Source organism: Rhinopithecus roxellana, chromosome 16 (assembly GCF_007565055.1).
Source record: "Rhinopithecus roxellana isolate Shanxi Qingling chromosome 16, ASM756505v1, whole genome shotgun sequence".
Lineage (NCBI taxonomy): Eukaryota > Metazoa > Chordata > Mammalia > Primates > Cercopithecidae > Rhinopithecus > Rhinopithecus roxellana.
Window position 1 is genome coordinate 117,985,021 of NC_044564.1, and position 25,737 is coordinate 118,010,757.

The 25,737-nt window shown below is 41.0% G+C and overlaps 1 protein-coding gene across 2 annotated transcripts in view; it reads right to left on the reverse strand.

Annotated features, from left to right (window-relative positions):
• Positions 1 to 25,737, reverse strand: part of PAPPA (pappalysin 1) — a 250,880-nt gene that overhangs the window by 159,518 nt on the left and 65,625 nt on the right. For both annotated transcript variants that reach the window (XR_004053931.1, XM_030919309.1), the window contains exons 5-7: positions 24,784 to 24,976; positions 17,039 to 17,160; positions 9,032 to 9,530 (exon numbers count right to left, since the gene is read on the reverse strand). Coding sequence is in view for 1 of the 2 variants with exons in the window: in XM_030919309.1 (XP_030775169.1) it covers positions 9,032 to 9,530; positions 17,039 to 17,160; positions 24,784 to 24,976 (814 nt within the window). In the remaining variant the exon portion in view is untranslated. The remainder of the gene's footprint in view (positions 1 to 9,031; positions 9,531 to 17,038; positions 17,161 to 24,783; positions 24,977 to 25,737) is intronic.

The window sequence follows — 25,737 nt, forward strand, 5'->3', positions numbered from 1 at the left end:
TTATTTTTTGTCTTTTTATAATAGTCTGGCCCCTTCTTATCTCTTTACTCATCTTCTACAGACTCTCTCTTAATTTAATGGGGAATTATACTCTATTATAATGTCTTGTAATAATAGTCTTCAGTTTGTAATTATAATTTTACGTGTGCTATTATTCAGCTCTCCTACCAGATTATAAGATTCAGAGTTACACCGCCAGTACAAACATTGACATGCAGAAGGTACTCCTTATTAAATGTATGAGTGAATAAATGTAGAAACAAACAAATGAATCAATTTATCAATGGAACTATTAGTTCAATTTTTAACTTCTATGGGTCTCAGTTTGCCCATCTGTAGAAGAGAACCTATAATGGTTCACTCACTACAAAGTTTAGTAGTGCATTCGAGTAATCTATAAAAATTTATGTAAGCAGTTTTGGTGGTATTAGCACCAAACAGGAGCCCTTCACCCTTTCAAAATTGAGAAGGCACTTGGAGACAGCACTTCTATGGCTGTTGCTGACCCTGGAGATCAGTTGATTTTGTTAAGCCCTTTTGCTTATCCTAATATTCCCAGAACCCATATTTCATTTTGAGAAATACTTGGCCCAAGACTGATGAGAGGGAGTCATAGGTGGATAATGCCTGGTTTCCAGAACCAGAGTGAGATTGTGCTGACTATGTGCTCCCCTGGCCTGAGCTAAGAGCAGTGGTATTCATTCTGGGCTTGGAAAAACAACTCTCTCTACTGATGCTGCTCATCTCTTCTGGTGGGTGGGACATCAGAATGTAGGCAAAACCATGCTGGGCAGGCGTGGGAGAAGGCCCTGCTCAGGAAGGGGTCCAGCCTGAATCATGCATTTCAGCAACAGGTTACTGGAAGTCATGCTGGTTTGGCCAGGTCCACACTTCCTAAGCCTCCTCCTCCTCATCTGCTTAAATGTTCAAAAAACAATAAAAAAAAATTTGCTTTATTCTCTTTCTGGTGTTTATTCTATTGCTTTTGGAAATAAGAAGATCTAATTTTAGTATTCATTTTCTCCATCCATCAAGATACCATCTTGTCCTTTGCCAGACATTATGACAATGACTGTGCTCTGTTTCTTGCCAGACACACCCTTTGGGGTCAGACAAAGGTATATAAAACTTGGCCTTAGCATCTATTAACTGGGGCACCTTAAATCATGACCTTATGTCTTATAGTCTGAGCTTCTCCATCTAACAAGTCAGGCATGCTAATACCTAAACATCATTGGCAGACTTACAAAAAAGTACTGAGCATATATGAGGTTTTCACTACATGGTAGTTATTGTTAGCAGTAATGTTAGTGTTACCAGTAGTAAATGCTACAAGAATACTAGCAATGTGAAGGTGGTTAACACAGTGACTAAATTTAAGCTCTGCTGAGAGCAGAAACTGGGTTGGTTTTGTTACCTGTTGTATCTTCAGAATGTGTCATGGTTCTCAGCAAAGGGATTGTACTAGATCAGCATTTGATAAATATATCAATACATAAAAGAAGAATCAGAGTAACCTCTTCATAAATGCTATTTCCCTCTTAACTTCCTGTTTCACCCCGGATTCTGATAACATTAATGGATATACAGTAGGGCTGACACTGAAATCCCAATTTAACAAATGAGAAATTGAGGTGTAAAGGAGATTAAAGACGAGGCCTATCTTAAGGATATGAATAGACAAGTCACAGAACAGGAAATGCAATTATCCAGTAAATGTATTTGAGTAGATGCTTATTTAAGAACACAAAACAGAAATGTCAACGAGAAGTCATATTTTTCCCAACAAAGTGGGCAAAAAAAGTGCAAAGAAAAAATACTTCCATTATGCCAAATAATAAGCAGTCATGATACAAAATAGCAGGTCTTGGCACACACTGCTGGTGGGATGGAAGCTAGTTCACCTGCCCAGAATGTCATAGTTGTGTCCTTTAAAATGAAAAAGACCCATAGCTTATCACCAGCAATTTCTCAGTATTGACCCTAGAGAAATGCTTGCATGCATGCATGTGCCTACAACGATGTTCGTATGAGAATGCTGACTCCAACATTTGCTTGCAGTAGAAAAATGTATGAAGTGACCTAAATGCCCACCATTAAGGGTATGGCTAAATTACCTGTAGCACATTCATACTATGGGATACTGTACAGCAGCTAAAAAGATTGAAGTATATCTAAGAACTGAAGTAGATAGATATCCCAAATTAATACAATTTCCATCCCAAAGTTAGACATTTGATCTGTGGTTGAACACACCCTTCTGACAGGCAGTATGCTTGTTCTTTCCTCCCTTCATTTATCTATTCATTCATTTATCAATCTTGACTGAACATCCACTTAGTTTCAACCATTTGAACTGTGGTAAACCTCTTCAATGATCAGCTGTTATGCATCTTTCAAGTCTCAGTTTACATGTCTCTTCTTCCAAGAAGCCCTCCTTAACTATTTAAGCTGGGTTAGACACCCTTCCCATGTTTTCTCATAGCCCCCCGTCCCCCGTGCTCCTCACACCATAACACTTTTCATGCTGCAGTATAATATTTTTCATTTAGAACCGTGTGCTCATGAGGCCAGAGATCATGTCTATTAATCAGGGCTGTATTCCTAGCACAGAACAGACATTTAATAAATACTTGTTAAATGGGATAAGTATTATTTAACACGGATTATATTAGATTTTCACTAGTTGATGGATGAATGAATGAATAAATTAATACATACAAGAACAAAGGATGGATGACAGGGTGAGAAACGGAAAGAGCTATAAAAAGAAATGAGGCTTAGGGAAAATAAAGAAAGAAAGAAAGTGGTGACTCAGCTCAAGAGCCATAGAAACAGCATATAAGAGCCACCTGTGCCTTCACCTTGACCCTGATTTGGGCTAAACTTTCCAAATCCTCTGAGGCTTAATATGGCATCATATATCAGTGTTATAACTAAGATCTGAAAGCAAGAGACTCATCTTCTGAGAGCCCACTTTGTGCTGCTTCTGACTTATTCCTTACATGCTCAACAAGTATCCATGAAGCCCCTACTGTGTCATATAAGTGTCATAAATTTTGTGCTTCAGGTGAAGGAAAAACCATAAGCACTGTTAAATATAATACAACACAAACTGTGATCAAGGACTAAGGATCATGTTATAAGAAATTCGTATTCCAAACAGGCTGGGATCCCAGGGATAGCGGCTCAACTAGCTTTCATTATTAGTTAGTAGGGGACACTTCCGGTCTCTGTTCAAATGTCATCTCATCAGAGATGACTTCCCTGACCATCTATCTAAAAATCACTAAATCTTTTCCAACTGAGATATTATACGATAACATGCTTCTTTTATCTCTCCTCAACTACATTGTAATAATCAACAAAAGCAAAAACTTTTTCTTGCTGTATTCATTATTGCACCCCTAGAGGCTAGAAAGTAGTTAAGCTCATGTTGGGAGTCAACAGATATTTGCCGAGCAAGTGAATTGATGAATGAACTAAAGTTTCTGATTGATGGGTGTTCAAAGCATTTGACATTCAGAGGCAGAAATTTGGATCTGATTTGTAAAATTTGGACACAAAAGAATGTCCACCCAGATCATATAAACATCTCCTTTCCTTATGTCTATTCATTTCCCCAAAGAATTATATTGAGAATGCCAAGGAGGTGAGATAAAATAGATATAGATTGTGATGGAAGCTTTACAGGTCTGAATGTGAGAGAAGAATTAATAGATGACTAAATTGGGATACATGAATAAGCCAGTTGAGAGAGATGACTTTTAAGAGTGTTTCTAGCTCCAAATTGAGGATCCTAAGACAACAGAGGCATAAACAAACATACTTGTTCAACTAGAGAATGAATGATCAAGAGCACTAGCTTTGGAGTTGACAGATCTACTTAAGACCCCAGCTTTGCCCCTTGATAGCTGTAAACTGTAATCCACATTCCTTCTCTGAGTTTCCAGTCCCTTTCTATAATCTGGGGATAGGACCGCCTACATTGTGGGGTTGTTGGGATGATTAAATCAAATGAGATTATCTATGTAAAGTCCCTATTTAGTGCCTGACACAAAGTACAAGCTTATTAAATTTTGGCTTCTCCATTTCTCTTCAAATGCTAAACTCCTTCTCATTCTTCATTCCAGAACCATTTAAAGAACATTTACTCAGTGCTTACCTTGTGTCTATAATTGTTCTAGGTGCTTGGAATGCACTGGGAGAAAAAGAGGAAACAAATCTAGCCCTCAGGGTGTTTACATTCTAGTTCTAAGTTTAGACTTCAATTCATCCAAGTTTGGGTTAGAAACCTCTGACTCTGTGTTTCTGTTTCTTCCATCAGAATATTATTTTACTGCAATGGCACTGCTTGCCTGTGCCTCTCTTTTCCCATAGACTGTGAGCACCTTGAGTTTTCAGCACCACTGGATCATCATTTCTTAACATAGTGGACAGTGCCTAATAGATACCCAGTGAACATTTGTTGCATGAAGTAATGGATGAATGAGACAGACCAATGAGTAGATGGATAACAAGAGTGAGCTACTGTTCACTGTTCCTGGTTTGCTTTATACTTTTCTTTCTTAGTTTTGTCCAGAGTATTTACTTCTTGGAGAAATCTGAAGATTTCGTATAGGCCAAGGAGCACAGTGCTCAGTGCAGAAGCACTTGACAGCCAAGTGGAGAAAAAGATGCTTCCCTGCTATTTCTTCCCAGCCAGAAGCATAAAGAACTGCCTGTGTAACTTGTGTTATTGGACACCAAGACATCAAGGGTGGGCCACAGGGACTGACTGTGGACTAGTGGCCTCTGACTTGTAAGCCTGTCTTCTGCTTGCTATATTTAGAGCTTTGACCAGATCGGATGCATTTCTCAGCTCTAAAATTCTGCCTTTACATTACTGCAGTAGGAGGTAGTGTGAGTAGCGGTTAGGAAGGTGAAATTTGGAATTAGACTTAGGTTTGAGGCCTGTTTATGCCATTACTAGCTGTATGAGGTTAGTTTAATCACTTCTCTGAGTTTAAGCTTTTTCACCTACCTCAGAAGTGTCTGTAAGGCACTTAAAGCAGAGGAAATACTTAGTAAATGGTTGTCATTATTATTGTGGTCCACATTTCAGTAGGGCATCCAGAGCCAGTGAGGTTTCCTCTGGGTACTGATTCTTACAGATAATCCCTATTGAATTCCTTTTACTACAAAAAAGTATATGGATCACCTGTAACCCCAGACACCTTCTCTGTGTCTGCCCACAGAGAAGGGGTTAATGTGTTGTCCTCTCATTGTACAGATATGGAAACTGAGGTCCAAATAGGTGATGTGGTGTGTCTTTGTGTCATATGATGAGTTTGTAGCAGAGTTGACACTGGTCCCCTTTCCTCCGATAGTGGCATTTCTCATTCAATAGAGGGGTTTCCACTTAAGGGAGATGGAGATGTTCCACATTTCTTTCTTGTCCTGGCCAAAAGTAATCAGTCTACTAGAAGTTTCCATGGGGTAAGCACAGAAGGCTCTCTCTTCATCACTGTCATACCTTGGGAAACTATCTCCAGTGTAGATAACAGAAAGAATAAATATTTTTGTTGAGAGAAAAAAAATGAAGACAAAGGTCAAAGGGAATCATGTAATGGGTTGACTCAGGAAAGAAAAAGAAAGCATTTTTTCCCTCTCCTCTTTTTCTCCAAAACAGTCTTTATATAGAACTTGTATAAGAGCCAATTTATTTGATATGGAAAAAATGTGAAAGCAGCAAAATACACATACACACACATACACACACAAAGAGGTATTTGTGGTGGGGTTCAGAACTCAAATTACCAAGAGATAAAGGAGTTGAAATGGTAGGTTGATTTGGAAGGATGTGTTTCTCTTTTTTCAGCCTCAGAGAACATTCAGGTCAGGAAATCCAGCCCAGCCCAGCCCAGATCTCCAATAAACTCCTTGAAACACAAAAGAGTAAAAGAGGAAGGCCAATGAAAGCCTCAGTCTAGCCCTTGTGCCTGTCACATAGTAGGGACTAAAGAAATATTTGGAGAGTGAATGAAAGAACAAATTGTGCCTAAGAGTGTCGACCTCAATACTGACGATTTGGCACAGTATGTGGCATTTTTACAAAGTAGGTAGGAGTTCAGCACTTAAGTTTGAGTGCCTTTAGGAAAGGGACTGGTCTGAGTCATCCTAATACTGTTTCCAGTACAGAATCTGGCATATAGAATGTTCTCAGTACGTATTTGTGAATTGAGCAAGTAGTTGCATGAGTGAAAGAGAACTTGGAGATTCCTGGACCTTGGAGACAATTTAGAGCAGTGGCTATTAAACTTTAACTAGCATCCAAATTACCTGGAGAGGCCCTGCACTCAGAGTTTCTGATTCACTAGGCTGGACTGGGGCCTGAGAGCCTGGCCCTTCTCAGTTCCCAGGTGATACTGATGCCTTGGGTCCGGGGCCACACTTTGCGAACTTGTTTTAGTGCGCTGGTTTTTAAACTTGGTTGCAAATCATAATCACCTTATGAGATTTTAAAAGTTCTAATGGTCAGGACTTATTCTTAACCATTAAATAAATATCTGAGGGAATACAGAGTGGAAATGGGATACAAGGGAGACCCAGGCAATTTTTAAATGTCCCAGTTTTTAAATGTGCAATTCCAAATTGAGAAGAACTGGCCAGGCAAGGTGGCTCAAGCCTGTAATCCCAGCACTTCGGGAGGCTGAGGCAGGCAGATCACAAGCTGAGCTCTCAGACCAGACTGGCCAACCTGGTGAAACCCCATCTCTACTAAAAACACAAAAATTAGCCCAGCGTGGTGATGCGTGCCTGTAATCCCAGCTGCTCGGGAGGCTGAGGCAGGAGAATTGCTTATATCTGGTGGGTAGAGGTTGCAGTGAGCCAAGATCGCACCACTGCACTCCAACCTGGGTGAGAGTGCAAGGCTCTGTCTTGGAAAGAAAAAATAAAGAGAAGAACTAATCTAGTGCAACCTCCTGCATGCAAAGTTGAGGCATCAGAAGATTAGAAAGGACAAGTGACTCACCTAAGAGGGTACAGGTAGTTAGTGATTTAGCTGAGATTTAGCTGAGAATAGAACTAAGCTAAATCATTAAGGGTGCTTTCATTTATTCAGTTTAATTTTCACCATTTCACACTTATCAACCCATGGCAGCTCTCACAGGCTCATAACTTGAGGCAAAAAAAATGAAAGCTGAGTTTAAACTGAGATTTTAAAACATCTATTATTTCTTCCCTCCATTGTTTTATAAAGAAAGTTTAAGTGGAAGCATATTTATAGAACTCTACCACTCTAGACAAGTGAGGAGATGGAAGAGACAGGGTTATGGAATATTTTTAAGGCAAGACTATCCTTTAAATTTTAAGTACATTCTCAAACACAAACCAAGTGCTCTTTCTGAGTTCTTAAACAGCTGTTCCTCATCTTTGACTCAATGAATTAGCAAGAGTTTGCCTGTGATGTGCACATTAATTGCTAGTATGTAAAAGGAAGTGCTGGTAAAGTGTTTGAAAGTGGTTCTGCCCTTTAAAAAGATTAAAAGTTTCCTCTAGAACTTGGTTTCCATTAATGATTGGCTTAGTGAATATTTTCAAGTAGACAGAGCGGAGACTGTCTTACATTATTTTAGAACCAAATAAAGAGCCACAAAAGGCCTATAGAAACCATTGACACCCAAATTAGATGGCGAAGACTCTATCCTTTTTGTAGATTGAAACAGAAGTTGGAATCATATCTTTAATTGAGCACCAGTTGAGTGCACTGGCTTAGGAGTCAGAACGAAATTCCAATCATTACCTTCACAACTTCCTAACTGTGTGATCTTGGACGAGTGACTTCACATCTCTAAGCCCCAGTTTTCTTCTTTGTAAAATAAGAATAGTACGGCTGTGGTTGTGGAGAGGATGGAATGAGTAAAAGATGCAAAGACCTTAGCCCATTTTCTAGTACACAGGAAAAGCACCAATGGCTTCATTATAAGATGGTCTTCCTCCTAAGACAGAAATTCTGAGGATGTTTGGGGAAGAAGTAATAGAGAGGTGGCTTGAGAAGTGAGTAATTTTTTTTTTTTTTTTTTTTTTTTTTTTTTGAGATGGAGTTTCACTCTTGTTGCCCAGGCTGGAGTGCAATGGCGTGATCTCGGCTCACTGCAACCTCTGCCTCCTGGATTCAAGCGATTCTTCTGCCTCAGCTTCCCAAGTAGCTGGGATTACAGGCATACATCACCACACCCAGCTAATTTTTTTGTATTATTAGTAGAGACAGGGTTTCACCATGTTAGCCAGGCTGGTATTAAACTCCTGACCTCAGGTGACCCGCCTGCCTCGGCTTCCCAAAGTGCTGGGATAACAGGTGTGAGCCACCTCCCTGGCTGAGAGGTGAGTATGAAAGACAAGTACTACTTCACATAAGAGCAGTGAGCATCCAAAAACAGTGACGGAAACCTAAAGCTGCAAAGGCCTTAAGGATTAAGTGGATTTGAACCACTGTTCTGCCTCAGGAAATAAGACAAAAACAAACGCTGTTGATGTTGATGTTCACTTTCCAGCATAATTTTTGTGCAAATACCTAGGACTGTGCCCAACCCCCAGTCAATCTACTATAACTTCACCCCCAATTCGCCCACTGAAAAAGCAATCAAAATGCATAAATTGTCTTCAATTTAACATAAAAAGAAAATCATTCGCAAACTTCAGTTCTTCTAATTTCATTAGTAATAAATGATTTTCTCACTGCTACTCTCATCCAACCTCCTTCATTTACTATTGGAATGACTAAAATTAAGAAAGGCTTATGAGGCTTAAGGTCATACATCAGATTTGTCACTAAATCCAGGTCTAGTGGTCCCTTTCCCATTGCTCTTCCCATGATATCAACTCTGCCATGTTAAGACAAATCTATACCCAATGATGGGTTACAATCCATAGAATGAGTTTTGGCTGTGATGAACCTTCCCTTTCCTGTCCAGGCCTCTCTGACCTGCCTCACGTTCCTCCACAACCCACCCACTTGATAAACTCCCTATTCAGAGAGTGCACTTACATGTCTATGAATTTCCTATTGAGATGTAGGATGGAGGCCACATCCACCTGGAGAGGAGGGTCCCGGACCACCTTATACTGCAGGGGCTTACACCGTAGACAGAGTGGGGTATCTGCAGTGGAGGTCAACATGGCAGCATCGATCTCTAGGTGCTCGTCCAGCGTGTAGATCTGGATGCCGTACACCTCCTCGCCCACGTCCCGGAGCCTGATGGTCAGTGGGATGTCACAGAAGACATTCTGAGGACCCAGGGAGATGTTCTTCCCACTGATAGTCAACAGTTTGATGTCATTGACAGCTCCACTGGAGTCCCAGTCAGTGGAGACAAAGGTCACCCAAACGGTCAGAGACTCAGGGACCAACGGGTAGAGGAATTCCAGCTCGAGGTAGCAGCCTTGAGGCTCAGGGCAGGCTGGAGGAACTGTGTGTGGGTTGACAGCTGAATTTGGGCTCCAGGTGCGGACACTGGACTTACAGGGCTGTTCAACATCAGGATGACCTACGCAGAAGAGATGAGGGAATGAGTTCTTGAAGAAAGAGCTTTATTCTGATCCTTAGAGTTTCCTGTGGACCCCAGGAGAAACCGGCCTGACTAGAACTTAGACAGAGGGGAAAAGGAGAGGAAGGTTCTTGGTGTCTTGGTGAATCTGCTATACACACAGTATCCATCTCATCCCCACCCCTGCAATACAGATTTCAGAGGAATCACCAGACATTCAGTCAAACTGCTTTCATCTCATTACTGAGTCAATGTTCAAACTTTCCTTCCTCATCTTCCACTTAGGAGGCTGTGCTGCCTAAGATGAAAAGAAGTAAAGTCTCCAAATATAGAGTGAATCGATCAGGTTCATACAACTTGAAGTGTAAAGGTCAGCATTGGAACCAAGTTTTGTTTCATTTTGGAATCTGCATTCTTTGTTCTTGTCCCTACTGGATGCAGGGAATTCTAGAATAAATTAGAATCTTGTGGTGTTACTGCCATTGGTAAAACCTACTTGGAATGACAGAAATCCTAACCCCACCCCCTGACCAGCAAAGAATATGTAAGCATAAATAGCATCCACCCTGCAGACTGAGGACCTGGGAGGAAACTGTCTAGAACCATGAACAACAGAGCTGGAAGGCAGCCTTGGAGCCCTCTTATCTCTCCTCCTCCCCTTCTCTACATGTGGTCATTCCATACCACTGAGCTTCTCTGCACTCTGTTCTGTCTGACTCAGGAAGGGGAGGGTTGGGTGAGGAGCAGGCAGAAAGAAGGAGAGATTCTTCTCCTCTTTCCCTAGGGAGATGATGCCTCGTCCCCACTGATCTCAGCCTGCAGCTACTTCTGAATTTTTCTCTGCTGAGATCACATCTAGACTCCCAGAGAGCTCTTCCTTGCACTACTGAGAAAAAGAACCAGGACTCAATGTAGTGACTGGCTCTAATTTGTTTAAGGGAGCCTCATGAGAGAGACAGACCAGATGGTAAGATGAAGGACCTCAAGTTGTTCAACTAGACACCTTAAAAAAAAATTAAGAGACAGAGTGCCCAGGCTGCAGTGGAATGGTCTGATCGTAGCTCATTGCAGGCTCCAATCCCCCTGCCTCAGCCTCCTGAGTAGCTGGAATATAGGCATGTGTCCCCATGCCCACCTAGCCACATTCTTTTTTTCTTCAGCATCAGTAGTTTGTTGGGAGGGTGGTGGTGACCCTGGACATTTCTGAAGCAAATAAGAAAAAAAAAAAAAAATCTTTGCTTAAAAATGCTTTGTGGTAATGTTTCAGGGTAACAGGAATCACTATAATGTCAACACTAGAAAGTTATTTGGAGTGAAAAAACTATGCCAGTGAAGGCTGTAAATGCCTCTAACCTCCTTGCCTCTGCTTAGCCAAGAAAAGAGAGAAGCCACCAAGTAGAGATGGAGAAGAGAAGAGGAAAAGAGAAGGAGGGGTGAGAAAATACACAGAGGCTTCTTAGATATAATGCATCAGAGCAAGAAAAGATGGATTAAATTACAAGATTTCCTCTATCTCTCCTTGGCTAGTTTCACTCATTATTTGCAGCAACTGCTGGCTCAAAGCAACCTGTAGTTTAGGGGAAAAACACAAGTAGGACTCCCCACCTAGCTGAAGCCTTTCTTCTTGTCTACTTTCCAACCCACTGAGTTCCTGACTCTCTTAACTTTGTGGGATGTTGACACACATGTATCACTTATTCATTCAGTCAACTTCATTGAAGGCAGCACATTACAGTATATGAAACACATCTCCTAGTCGTTAGTTAACTCATCTGATTGTCATCAAAATCCTGTAAGATCATTGTCATTTTGTCTCTATTAAAGAGCACTGTTTCACTTAACGCCATGCAGCTTTTGCTTAAATCAGTGTGCCTGTCCATAGAGAATTCACATAGTGGATGCTCAATACATATTTGTTAAAGGAAGGACCTTCTATCCAGTTAACATCGAGTTAAAAGTTACAGCATGGAACATTAAGGCATGCTTCCTGATGGTGGGTGCCAGGTGAACATTCCACCCCTCCATGAGCTTTCTCCTGCAACTGGCAAGGGATAAAGTAATCTTTCTCCCTTCCTTGGAGAAAATGACTGTCAGTGGTGGGAAGCCACAGGAGAGCAAAGATGACAAATCTGCCTGGCTCATCCTTCCTCCCTAGTTTCTTGTTAATCAACAGAGGAACCAAATGCTTCCAAAGGACAGGAAGGTGAGTCTGGTCGTTATACTCAAGCAAGTAAACAGGAGTAGAAATCTTAGCAAAGCTTGTGGTTGTCTGGTTATTAGAGACAAACCCTTAGATGTAAAAAAGAGTCCCTAGAGGCACTGAGTGTAACCATAACCAAAGCAGCAATCTCATTAATAGTGCCAGCCTTCACGAGTTGCCCATCCTCAATGTGCAGGCACTGTGCCAAGGACATTACACGCCTCAGGTCTTTTTACGCTGGCACTAAGTCTGTGACGCAGGTCTTATGAAATTCATTTTACAGAAGAGGAAACTGAGACTCAGATGGTTCAGAAACTCCCTGGCAGGGAGTAGAATATGATATTGTTGGTCCAGGCAGTGTGCCAGGCTTTGAAGGAATGAAAGTTGGGTTAAAATATCAGTTATAGGGTTTCTTACTGTGTTACCTACTGTAATGTTACCTACCTCAGGGTTGCTGCAAACCTCGAATAGGATGAGATCATTAATAGATTCTCATAAATATATTAGTGCTGTCCTGGAAAGTAGGGAGGTATTAACAAGGAAAATATTGGTAAGAGGAGGTATTCCAAGCATGAGAACAGTTGGGAGAGAGTGTCAGTTAAGGTTACTATGGTTTTGAGTACAATAGTAGAGCCACAAATGCTGAGGCTGGTAAGCTAAGTAGAATCAAGATTGTGAAGTGGTTTGTATACCACATTAAGGAAACTGAACTTTAAACTGAAATAGATGAAGAGCTACTGAGAAATTTTAAGCAACTGAGTGATATCAGAGTTGCCTTTTAGGAAAATTACTGTTGGCCTGGTGTGGTGGCTCACACCTGTAATCCCAGCAGTTTCAGAGGCTGAGGCGGGCAGATCACTTGAGGTCAGGAGTTCGAGACCAGCCTGACCAACGTAGTGAAACTCTGTCTCTATTAAAAATACAAAATCAGCTGGGTGTGGTGGCACATGCCTGTAACCCCAGCTGCTCGGGAGGCTGAGGCAGGAGACTCGTTTGAACCTGTGAGGCAGAGGTTGCAGTGAGGTGAGATCACGCCACTGCACTCCAGCCTGGGCAACAAGAGTGAAACTCCATCTCAAAAAAAAAAAAAAAAAAGGAAAGAAAGAAAGTAAAGAAAAGAAAAAACACTGTTTAGAGACACAGACACTATCCATCCATCTATCCATCTATCCATCCATCCATCCATCCATCCATCCATCCATCCATCCACCCATTCATTCCGTGCATTCAAAGAGTAACTATTCAGAGCCAGGTGTGTGTCCAGAGGTAGGCTAGGCTCCAAGAGAATAAGTTTGCCAACATGATCTCTTGTTCTCAGGGAGCTTTTAGTCTTGTGAGACCAGTTAGGAGAGTATTGGACTAATGCAGACAATACATGAACTGCAAAAAAGCATGCAAGGAGATGGCAAGTCAGAATTCCAAAGGAGGAAAAATGAACACAGCTGGGAGATTGATTGGACATGCAGTTGCAAGGTGAGGACAGGAGCTGAAGAAAAGAAACAAAGAGAGAAGGGAAGGAAGGAGATAAGCAAAGGGGAGGAGGAAGTGTGGAAGTGGAGAAAAGAATAAAGAAGAAAAGAGAAATAAGTGCAAAAGCCCCTGTTACTTCATTATTAATAGATATTCTTTTGCATATATGGTGATTAAATGAAAAATTACATATTTATATAAGTTGTCCACTAGAAATAAGGTCATATATGTGTATAGACATATATATTTATACATACTCATGCTGATCTACATTTACATTTGTGAAACGCCATACAGGCACCCATTATATATCTATGTATATACATGCTGCAGCTGTTGACACAAATATAGTTATAAAAACTTGCTGCCAAGCTTTCTTCCAGGTGAATAGTTAAGCACACCTGAAATATTCTGGGCAGAAAAATAGAGAAAACACACAAATGAGAAAAAATGAAAACAGTTAGTGCCATGTGCTAATCTCTCATGGAAAACCCAACACTTGGGATCTATTTTATACTTGCATAAGTGATCTTAACTGGGATTTGAGTCAGTCAGATCAAGAAATTTATATTTATCTAATTTATAGGCTACAGATATAACATGGCATCAAATATCTCAAAAATATTTATGTATGAAATACGGTTTTTACTCAAGAGGTAGGAGCACAACCACTGTCTATGAACAAAGGCAAGCAGTTCTATGACTGTATTTACCTTCTTTGAAATGAAGTTAATGAAATGCAGTAGATTTCCAATAAAGATTTGTCAAATGAAGAGTCTTCTGCTAGTTAATATGGGATTATATGAAAAGAAGTTACAGCTCCATGGAATATTAGAGCTGGAAAGGACACATTATAGTTCAACTTTTCATTCTGTGGATACAATGCCATTTTCAGAGAAGCTATGTGACTCACTCAAGGGCACAGAGTACATCAATAGTAGGTCTGAGAACATGATCCAATCCTCCTCCTTTCTCTCGCCTGCACTCCCCATGTTTTTTCCCCAATCCTACAGATATGTCTGGCATTGCTCATGAATTTGGGTGTTTTAAGTTAGTTTGGGAAGTCCAAAAACTTAAACATGCAAAGATAAATAGGATGAGAATGAGTTGAGAAATAAATTGCAGAGTTTGGCTCATGGAAAAGTTTATTTCTTCAAGGATATTAAAAGGGTCTGAGCCAAAAGGATCACATAGACTGTAATAGGATGCTCTAAAAAAAGAACAGTGTCTTTTCCTGGCCCACATGTACTAAATTTACATAGGAGGAAAACCCGGGGCTGCTGGGTTTCCTTGGAGCTCCGAATTGGCTCAGGGAAGCAGAGACCTCAGTGCCTCCAGTTGAACTCCATTCTGCATATTATGCTTTAAGAAAGTCAGGAACAAACTAGGAGCAAACTTCACCAACTAATAGTCGCGTTGGATGTAGGTGTGGGGAGATGTCTGGAAATAATTTTATTCAAACAAGTGGTAGAACAAAGCAAGATAATTTTAGCCAGAGACATCTCAGGGGAGAATCTTGCTAATTCTACCTTCCAAGTACCTCCCAACCCCATAAACTTCTCTCCATTCTCACAGCCACCGACCTCACCAGCCCACCATCATTCCTCAGCTGGATTTTGGCAACAACCACCTTGCTGTTTCTCTTCCTCCAGCAATCAAATTCTCTTGATCTCTTCTTCACACAGCAGCCTGAACAATCTTTACGACACCCAGGTCTTACCATATATCATTCCCTAAGGCACGTGGTTTTCTCACTGCCCTCGGTGTGAATCCAAACCCTTCCTCACCTGGCCATTATCCGTCTCACCTAGAGTCTTACCTCTGCCACCTCCACCTTGTTTTGCATGTTCCGAACCTACTTAAACTCTTACAGCCTTACTGAACTTTTGCTTATGCAGGTTATATCTATTAGTAGTTTCCATATTGTAAACTAAAGCCAAGACATTTGAAAATTCAAGAATACATAAGAGTGTGTTCCATTAGCTATCAGAGCACAAATGACATCACATGTCATGTGTTTATCAGATAGCTCCATTGGACTCTCAGGAATGAATGAGAGTGGAAAAAGCAAATGATGTCATCCGTAATTTTATGAAAATACTTTTGACTTTGAGGACACCCTATAAAAGTTTCCAGGAACCCCATAAGCCTCTGAACTAGATTTAGAAAACAGCCACTCTGTGAACATACCAAACTCTTTCACATTCTCAGATGCACCTTGTTAATGATGTTGTGATATTTCGTGGGAAGACTGAGTCTCCAGTTCAGAATGAAGTCCTCTTCTTAAGGGCCCCCAGCACCACTTGGTACTTCTATTACCATAAGCCTGTTCACATTGAATGGCAATTGGCCATTTACTTATCTGAATTCCCTAGCAGACACTCAGCATTGCCTTGCCCATGTGCCCAAGACAGTGCCCAGCATACAGTGCCTGTGTTGGTCACTAGTGAGATGGGTTCACTAGATGCAAGTATGCAAAATGTTGTCAGGTGGCAGAGACACATTCTTCGTGGCAACCCAAAGTGGGTTCAGTTTGGGTGGAAAAATTACAATTGCAGAATTCAAAAACTTTCTAAAAAACTGGAGCTTGAACAGGCGCCAGGGAACCTCAGTGAGGATGCACCTAGAGGGGATTCCTGCACTTGGGGGGAGCCCGGGCTGGATGACCCCAGGCGTCCCTCTCAGGTCTGACAGCCTGTGATTCTGTGAGGCTGCACTGAGGGCTTTTCCCAGACATCCCTCTTGCTTTACATTCCAGATGGATTTGTTTAGACTTCCCAAGTTTGACTCTCATTTTTATTTTAAGCTACTTTAAAAAATAAAGTGCGGTGCCGTCGTTTTTCAACTTCACTTTCCTCTCTGATCCTTCCCCCTTGCTTTATTCTATCTCTGGCTTTTTCTTTTCAACCTTCCTTCTAAAAATATAGAGGATAGCGGAGGAGTTCTCACTGGTGTTCAGTGAGAAGACTGATTCCGCTCCCTCTGATGCACTGGTGTAATAGTGTCCTCGCTCAGTGACTGCTGGCATGAGCTGACCTGCAGAGGAGCAAGAGGGACTGGGTGGGGGCAGGGTCTATGTGCACATCCCTGAGGACCAGTGATGGGGAGATGAAAGAATAAGAGGAAAGTATGGAGCCTCTGCCAGCCTGGTTCTGAGGCCAAGTGACAACAAGCATTTGGCAAAGGTATTCTTCTCTTAATTTCAATAATGATGTAAGAAAGCACAGAGATCATTGGTTCCTAGGGAAGCTGGTGAGACACTCCTGAGCAGGGAAGAGTCTGATAGTGGGTGGAACCCGTAACAGTGGCAATCATAAGGCACTTCCTTTAAGTGTCTTACAAGTAAATAGATCTCAAAAAGAGGGTACATAGAAGAAATTAAAAGGAATAGTTGCAATGCATGTGAAAGTGCTCTGTGTAGTCTAAGAAATAACAGAAGAAGAATCAAAGACCACTGATGCCTTGAAACCCCAAAATATTTGTATTGACTCTAAAGTGACCTTGTTTATAACTAACTACAAGCAGTTGGGGACTGAAGGATATATAAATACTCCCAAGACACTGTGCTTGTATCAGGTGTGTGGCCTTGGGCGCCTCTTTAATATCTTAGTGTCTTTGTTTCCTCATTTGTAATACGAGAACATGTTAGGATGGTGCAGGTGCTCAAAAAGTATTTGTCAAATGGATGAGCGCTTGACTACTAACCTTGCAGGATAATGTTAATCAAATGAAATGATACATGAGAAAGACCCATAAAAATCATACTACTCCATATACATTGAAAGAGCTGTTCTTTGCACACTCCACCTGTCAGTGAGCTTCCAGAAGGCTGACTTACCTTCTGCTTCACGAGGGCTCCAGTGTCCTGATGGACCGCAGGGCATTGGGGAGGAGGCGTTGAAAGCATACTGTACCAGGATTCTCCCTTCCAGGCAAAGATCACATGCTGATCCCAATTCTCTAGGAGGCCAAGGAAAGAGGGAAAATGCACCGACTTAGGAACAGTTGAATGAGCAACTGATGGGACTAGGCCAGAGTCAATGGGGCAGAGGACACAGCATATCTGTGTTTCCCCTTTCCTCCCTACATATGCCAAGGGTTCTAGAAATAACCATAAGTGAAATGCTTCCCCATTGCCCAGCAAGAACCTCGTTTGGGCCTAAGTGGCCTCTGTTCTGATGATGTACACATTTCTCTGATTTTTAGCAGCACAAAGTCAACAGGCTGAAGACTCACCACATGCGGTAATTTTAATTTTATCAGGCATGTAAAGTTCCACTGAGGATTTGCAATGTAGTTACGAGAAAACCTTTTGCTCCATTTCATTCTCAAAGTTTACTCCTTTTACAATATTTATCAGGTACCTATTATGTGCCAGACACCATCCTGTGTTTTAGGCATTAAATACAAAGAGGGCATGGTTCCTTCATCTGAAAATAAGAGGGCTGGATTAAACGATGCCTAAAGAACCTTCCAGCCTTGACATTCTGTGGATGGATGAGTCACTCCTCCATTTTACAGTCAAAAGCAGTTTCTCTACCATGCTATCTAATTCATTTTAGCAGCTTTCCAAGGGGCTAGCCAATCCCTCAGTGGGACCAGTCCCAGAAGTGGAATATTACGATGGCTTCCCCTACCAACTTGTGTCTTGTGTATCTGGATTCAATCTTCCTTTGGCCATAGCAGTCTCTGGGATCCTACTCATTTTCCAGATTTGGCATCTGTTTATGAGGCAGTTGTGGAGAAGGGAGAGGAATGAGTCCTCTTCTCCTGTCTTATTGTGAACCAAAAACAGCAAATCTGAGTGACCTCTGCAGAGGGACTGGAAATGAAATCTCGGGAAGATGTTGAGAAATGTCCCAGCACAACCCGTTATTTCTCAAAGTGCAATGGTCCTGATGATAACTCTGTCATAATTCCTGGAAGAACCTCTGAGCTTTGGCTACCTGAAAGGATGCAAGGGAGAAGCCAGGTCTGAAGCCTTATGGCTTTCCCCTTACAGAGACATTCACTATGCCTCTGGGCTCACACAGTCAGGAACCTTGTGCTTGTAAGCATCACAGTGTGTGGTTTCTCCCTGTTCCTCCTCCACACAGCTGACAGGAGATCATCCCCAAACCTCAAGATGAACAGGTCATGCCCCTGCTTACTTCTTTCTGTGATTGTATCCCCTAATGCCCTGTGATGTGGTATTCAATCCTTTTTCATACTATCCTCTACTTCACTCTAGCTTTGTTTCTCTCCACGATAAGCTGTGCCTACCTATCATGTTGTGTCATGTTACCCAAATCCCCTCTGCAGACTTTTTTCACTTGGCTGATGTTTCTCCTCCTTCAAGTTCACCTTGGACATCATTTCCTCTGTGAAGACATTTTTTTCGACATGCAAGAGAGTTTCCCCCAAAAGATTGTGAGGTCCTTGAGGACAAAGTCAATATCTAATAACTATCTGTTTATCTCACACGGCACAGCACACAACTTATTTTATAATGTTGGTCAGTATAAGCAGTTGAATGGATGCATGGATGGATGGATGAATAGATGGATGGATGGATGGATACCAGTCACTTAGGCATGTGCTAATACTCATGGCTAACCTAGTGCAGACCTTCAAATTGTAGGTTTTGCGTTCTCAACCTTATCATTGTAAATATGAACCCATATGTAGGTGGAAATTTTGCAAGCACACTAATATTAATATTCAGTGATAAGATAATCATTAAATAGTCCATGGTTAATATGCTTAATGGAATGGCAAGCAGTTATTGCAGAAATATTTATAAAGATTATGCAACTTCATGGAAAATGTGTAAGCTATAATATTAAATGAAAAAGTCACATCCAAAGCTAAATCTACAGCAGTATCTCAATGTTCAAATAACCTTATGAAACAAAATATTATCAGCAGCAATTTCTGGGAAATGAAATATAGGATGATTGATCCCACCCCCTATTATTACTCTTTCTGGTTTTCTAAATTTTCTCAATATTTTAAATACATGAGTTACTCTCGGAGTAGCAATAATAACAATTATACAAATATACTCATATGCAGAAAAGTAGGAGTGCAGAGAGAGACGTCCTCAGCACTGCTAATGAAGGCAGAGTTCCCTTAGGATGACAACAATCCACACTCAGTGGCTCTGAGTCACATGACTGGCTTTAGATTGACACTGGGATTACAAATGTTCTGGGATGAATTCAGGAACCATGCTGATCTTGATGGTCATTCATTCCTCTTTTCTATATCCTTTAGATGTTTTATTGTGGGTGATACACATAAAGCCACCTGAGTTTCAGTGAATTCTTGATACGTCCCAGGCTCCCAATAAATACTTTGATGAGTGCACAAATCATCATCCAGCTGAAGCATATGTATGATGTCCTGTCCTACACATCTAGGAATTGTATGTGTTTCCTAACTTTTGCATTCATTTTGTCTTCATGGGTGCCTATATTTACACATGAACATACACAAACATGTACAATGAAATCATAGACATGCAGGATACCAAAGCTGGGAGAGCTCATCTTTCTTACTTGGGTTTCATGAAAATCAAAGCTTAAAGCTCTAAGTATGTGCTGTCCACTATGGCAGCTATTAGCCTTATGTGGCTATTTAAATTTAATTTAATTAAAAATAAATACATTTTGACATTTGATTCTTCAGTCACACCAGTAACATTTCAAGCCCCAGTTGGCTAATGGCTGTAATCTTAGTGCTGATATAGAATATTTCCATGATTGCAGCAAATCTTATTGGACAGTGTTTCTTCAAGGCATCCATTATATATAATGAATTAACTTGTCTCCTATGAAACTAAAATAGTACTTATTATGTACCATCTTTGGGAGAAACAAGGAAATAGTTACTTAAATCATTTTCCATGTCTTAAAATTTAGAAGAGGAACCTTGGTTGAGAAAGGCCAGAACTTCTTTGACTTACGGATCAGAAAACTGAGGCCAAAGGCAGAGGGAATGGATGAGGTCACAAAGACTTCAGACCCAGGTTTCCTGGTTTTCAGTCCAGTACTATTTCCAATATACCATGGCCAATTGTCAGATAACTGAAACCACCCAGTCAACGCGTGTTTGCAAGGCAGATAAAAATAAAGGAGTTAGGAAAACCAGGGGTGGCCTTGAATTATTTATTCAGTTGCCCATGTGTGAGGACACAGGCTGTGGGAGGATCTGAATATGTTTTTTTAAGGGAAACCCTTGTATTCTCTTAGACCACAGATGTGAGAACAGCAGGAGGACATGAGGATGGCCAGGGGCGAGAGGTTGGCATTGATGGATGTAGTGGAAAATACGAGAGGCTTTGCGGAGAAAGGGAATTTTCAAGTAGCTAAACAGCTCTGGAAAATGTTGCACAAAATGGGAGCTGATATTTCTTGAACATAGAGTATGTGTGCTTGGCATTTCACAGTTATCTTGCTGAATTCTTCACAAAAGCTAGGTGACGTGGGCATGATTAGCACATTTTGATGGAAGAAGACCCAGAGGATCAGAGGTGAGATGGCTTTGCTCAAGGTCCCATTGACTGGAATGATAAAGCTGAGGATGGGAAATGGATGACCTGACATTAAAGCTTGTACACTTTCTACTAAGCCAACTCGCATGAGTATAAATTCCATCTGTGTGGGAGAGTGATATACATTAAAGACAGTTCTATTTCTTTACAACAATTTATTGAACTTGTGGACTGACTTCTTTTAGCCATAGAGTATGGTCAACGTAGCTGCTAACCCTAATTAGATATGTTTTGGAAATGTCAGTTTTAATTTAACGTATAATAACTATGTTATGAAATCTTAAACTGAACAGAATAGCGATTGTATGAGCCTCAAGAACCAACTGACTATAGGTTATTAAAAACATATTGATTGAAGCTGAGGACACTGTGTAATAGAGACATATCTCATTACACAACAATTAACCCTCCAATAGGTTTCCAACAATCAGGTGGTATTTATTTAATGGACAATAACTGCTTTATGAAATATAAATTAAATACATACACAGGAAGCTTCATTTACAAAACTTCCATTTTTAAGTGGAATGGAGGCCAAGGCTTGACCAAAAGTCTGATACTTCTCATCATCGCAGAAAAAATAAATAAATCTATGGGCTGCTGGAAAGCTCTGAAGTGTCACACGAGGTTTCCCAAACCCAGCTCTGTGCTCCAAGTGAGGATGGCTGGGGCAGGGGAAGGGGAGTTTCTACAGAGAGCGTAGGAAGTGCATTTCCTGCCCTGATGATCACATTCGCCAGCTGCCAAAGAAGGTTCTAGACTCAGGTACTGATGGTAATGTGATGAAAAATCAGTGCTCACATTTTATGTGGTACTGGGATCAAATATGTTTCAAAAATTTTTAAATTTAGTTTTATTTTATTGTATTTTATTTTTTTTAAGACGGAGTCTTGCTCTGTCGCCCAGGCTGCAGTGCAGTGGCTGGATCTCAGCTCACTGCAAGCTCCGCCTCCTGGGTTCACGCCATTCTCCCGCCTCAGCCTCCCGAGTAGCTGGGACTACAGGCGCCCGTCACCACGCCCGGCTAATTTTTTGTATTTTTTAGTAGAGATGGGGTTTCACCGTGTTAGCCAGGATGGTCTTGATCTCCTGAGCTCGTGATCTGCCCGTCTCGGCCTCCCAAAGTGCTTGGATTACAGGCTTGAGCCACCACACCCAGCTAATTTTATTTTAATTGACATATGATTGTGTATATATTTATGGAGTACAGTTTGATGTTTTGATATTAGTTTACAATGTGGAGTGATTAAATTGGGCAAATTAACAAATCCATCATCTCTCACACTTATTTTTTTTTGGCAAAAACATTTGAAATCTATTCTCACAAATTTGAAATATACAATGCAGTATCATTTATTAGAGTCACCATTCTGTGCAACAGATCACTAAAGCTTATTCCTCCCATCTACCTGAAACTTTATGCCCTTTGATCAACATCGTCCCTTTCCCCACTCACCCCACCTGCCTCTGGTGGTCACCATTCTACTTTCTACCCCTATGAATTCAATTTTTTTAGATTCCACATATATGTGAGATCATGCAGTTATTTGTCTTTCTGTGCCTGTCTTATTTCACTTAGCATAATGTCTTCCAGGTTCATTCATTTTGTTGAAAATGACAGAATTCTCCCCCTTTTAAGGCTGAATAGTAGTATTCCACTGTGTATATACAGATGCTCCTTGACTTACAATGGGGTTAGGACTCACTCAATAAACCTATTTTAAGTTGAAAATACGGTAAGTTGAAAACGCACTTTTGATTTACGATATTTTCAACTTAAAATAGGTTTATACCATCTTAATACTCAAAGAAATGCTGAATGCATATTGCTTTTTCGTCACTGTGAAGACAAAAAAGTGGAAGTCAAATTATCATAAATTGGAGACCATCTGTGTACCACATTTTCTTTACCTGTTCATCTGATGATGGACTCCTAGGTTGACTCTGTATTTTAGCTATTGTGAATAATGAACAGTGAACATGGGAGTGTAGCAATCTCTTTGGCATACTAATTTCAATTTCTTTAAATATATACACAGAATTGAGATTCCTGGATTATATGGCAGTTCTATTTTGAATGTTCTGAGGAACCCCCATACTATTTTCCGTGATGGCTATATTAACCTACATTCCCACTGCCAGTGCTCAGGTGGTCCCTTTTCTCCATACCCTGGCTAACACTTGTTATCTTTCATCTTTTTGGTAATAGCCATTCTAACAGGGGTGTGGTGATATCTTCTTGTGGTTTTAATTTGCCTTTTCCTGATGATTAGTGAGGTTGAGCATTTCTTCCACATAGCTGTTGGCCATTTGTGTGTCTTGAAGTGTCTATTTAGGTCCTTTGCCTAATATGTCTTTGACACACACACAAATGCAGACAAATACACTTGTAAATGAGAATTTCTTGCTTCTTTTTGTGGCTTTTATTTTTTTTTTCTTGCGGGGGGCAGTGTAATGCCTTTTCTCCAATTCTAGTTTTGAAACAACTTAATGAAAGCACATAGGAGTCTGAGATAACACAATACAAAACAGGAGCTGAAGCCCAGTCCCTACCACTTTCTATGGCCCTCTGGTCACCTTTCAGCCTCTTTCAGTTTCAGTTCTCTTTTTATCTAGCAAATGAGGAAGATGATTTGTTTTGTACAAGGTTACCAGAAAGATTACATAAGATTCTATATGTAAAGCATTTGGTAGAGAATCCCTCACATAGTAAGCACTTGATAGATCCCAGCAACTACAATAAAGTAATAGTAACTAATTGTTAGCATGGTTACTATTTTTACCATCACTAATATATCACCATTAGTAGATGAAGCATCCCAAAGAAGGGCTGGGCGTAGAGGTAATACACTAATCTTCCCTGAATTATGGCAAAATTCCAAAATAGATAGAAATACCTTGGTCTATTTTCATGACCCTTTTAAATCTGGTCCCCTTAGAGCTTGAGCTCCTCAAGGAGTCTATATGGGGGAAAGTATCACAAGAGACCATTTGATTCAGGTCTCCACCTTCAAGCCACTGTAGTATCATTAGATCCAGTTTTCAGGGAAGGGAGAATCAGGCTTAGAGACAGAAAGCGACTTGCTCAAGGCCATGTGGTTAATTAACAGTCAGGGCAGCAGAATAGAGGTATCTTGTGCCTCAGTTTATCATTCCCTGGTCTTATAAAAATGCTACCTTTAGTTCTACAAAATAATAAAAAAAAAATTGGCACTGTCAAAAATTGTGTTTATATATTATATATGTATATGTATTCTATTTTTTTATTTTTTTTTTTGAGACGGAGTCTCACTCTGTTACCCAGGCTGGGGTGTGGTGGTACCGTCTTGGCTCACTGCAACCTCTGCCTCCCGAGTTCAAGCGATTCTCCTGCCTCAGCCTCCTGAGTAACTGGGATTACAGGTGCCCGCCACTACGCCTGGCTACTTTTTGTGTTTTAGTAGAGACGGGGTTTCACCATGTTGGTCAGACTGGTCTCGAACTCCTGACCTCGTGATCTGCCTGTGTTGGCTTCTCAAAGTGCTAGAATTACAGGCGTGAGCCACCGTGCCCAGCCTTGTATATGTATTCTTTTATGTAAATATGTACTTATATACAAATGTGATACACACATATATATATCCATATATAAGTATATATATGATATAATCTAATTAAAATATAATATAATATAATATAATATAATATAATATAATATAATATAAACGTTTTTGCCCAGGCAATCACAACTCCTGAGCTCATGGAGACAAGACTAGTACCTCCATCCCAGAGGAGGTCTGTAGCAAAAGAGGGTTCCAAGTTTCTAATAACAAAGTGAATCTAAGTACCCATTCACTTAAAAATATTTATTATTATTTATTCATTTCTATTAACAACCATTTATTTATTCCCTGATCCCAAATTTACAGCATGCTAGGTGGTGGAGATACCTTCTGAACAAGAACAAGAAATGCAGTAAAAATCCCTCTCCAAGTCAGCTTCCCTTCCAAGTTTCCCTCTTCTTGGCAGGAGAGAGAGAAAGGGATCAACATTACACAGGGCACACTCACCTTTCAAAGAAATGGCCATCTATAGGTGGGAACCACTCCAGTGTCACAGAGTCCGTTGTGTGGCCCACAACTTGGGGGGCGAGGGCAACAGGTGCCGGTTTCCTGGAGGGCTGCCAGCTCTGGTAGACCAGGTCCAGGTAACAGTGCATTCTGGCGACTTGATTGGGCGTGAAGGAGTCCGTACAGTCGTCATCTGCAAGCAGGCAGAGGGAGAGATAAGCATCACGCTGCAAGGGCAGGCAGGCATACGAGAGAGTTATGATGGCTCCTGGCGGCCCGAGAGCCAGCACCCAAGTCGTTCCTTGCCAACTCAGGGCTGGCCTCTTCCAGCGCTCAAGAGTTAATGACCTGTGAACAAATTAGTGTAGTCATCACTTCTGGAGACAGGTGAGAGGGAACAGGAGGGAGGGAAGAGTGGATGGAACTGAAAAACTATGGCTGAGACTGGGAAGAGAGCAGCCCGGAGGTCATGGCAAAGGACACAGGCAAGATGAGCTATTTCCCACGGCCCCCAGATTCACTGGGTACTAAGTCAACAATTCCATTACTCCTTCCCTCCCTCAACCCCCACTCAATATGTCTCATTCATTCATTCATTCACTTGTTTATCCACTCACTCATTCATTCATTCATTGATGCACTCTGGTTCCAACTCATTCCTTCACATTCTTTCATCTACTTATTTATTAATTTCACTGTTAACTGATATGGTGATATTGCCCTTCAAACAAATCTTCTGAGTGTCTACGACATTTCTGCTCTGTGCCCAAGGGCATGGAAAGATGAAACTTTAAAAGTTCCTGCCCATGAAGAGGTACCAGTCTAGTTATGGGGTCAAGACCAGTCCAATGTATGAGTCAAGGTTGTTACAAGGCTGCTAAAGTCCATGATGTTGATCACTGATAAAGGAGGAAGACAGCATGGGTGGGGGCAGGGACAGGCAGGTGACCAGGA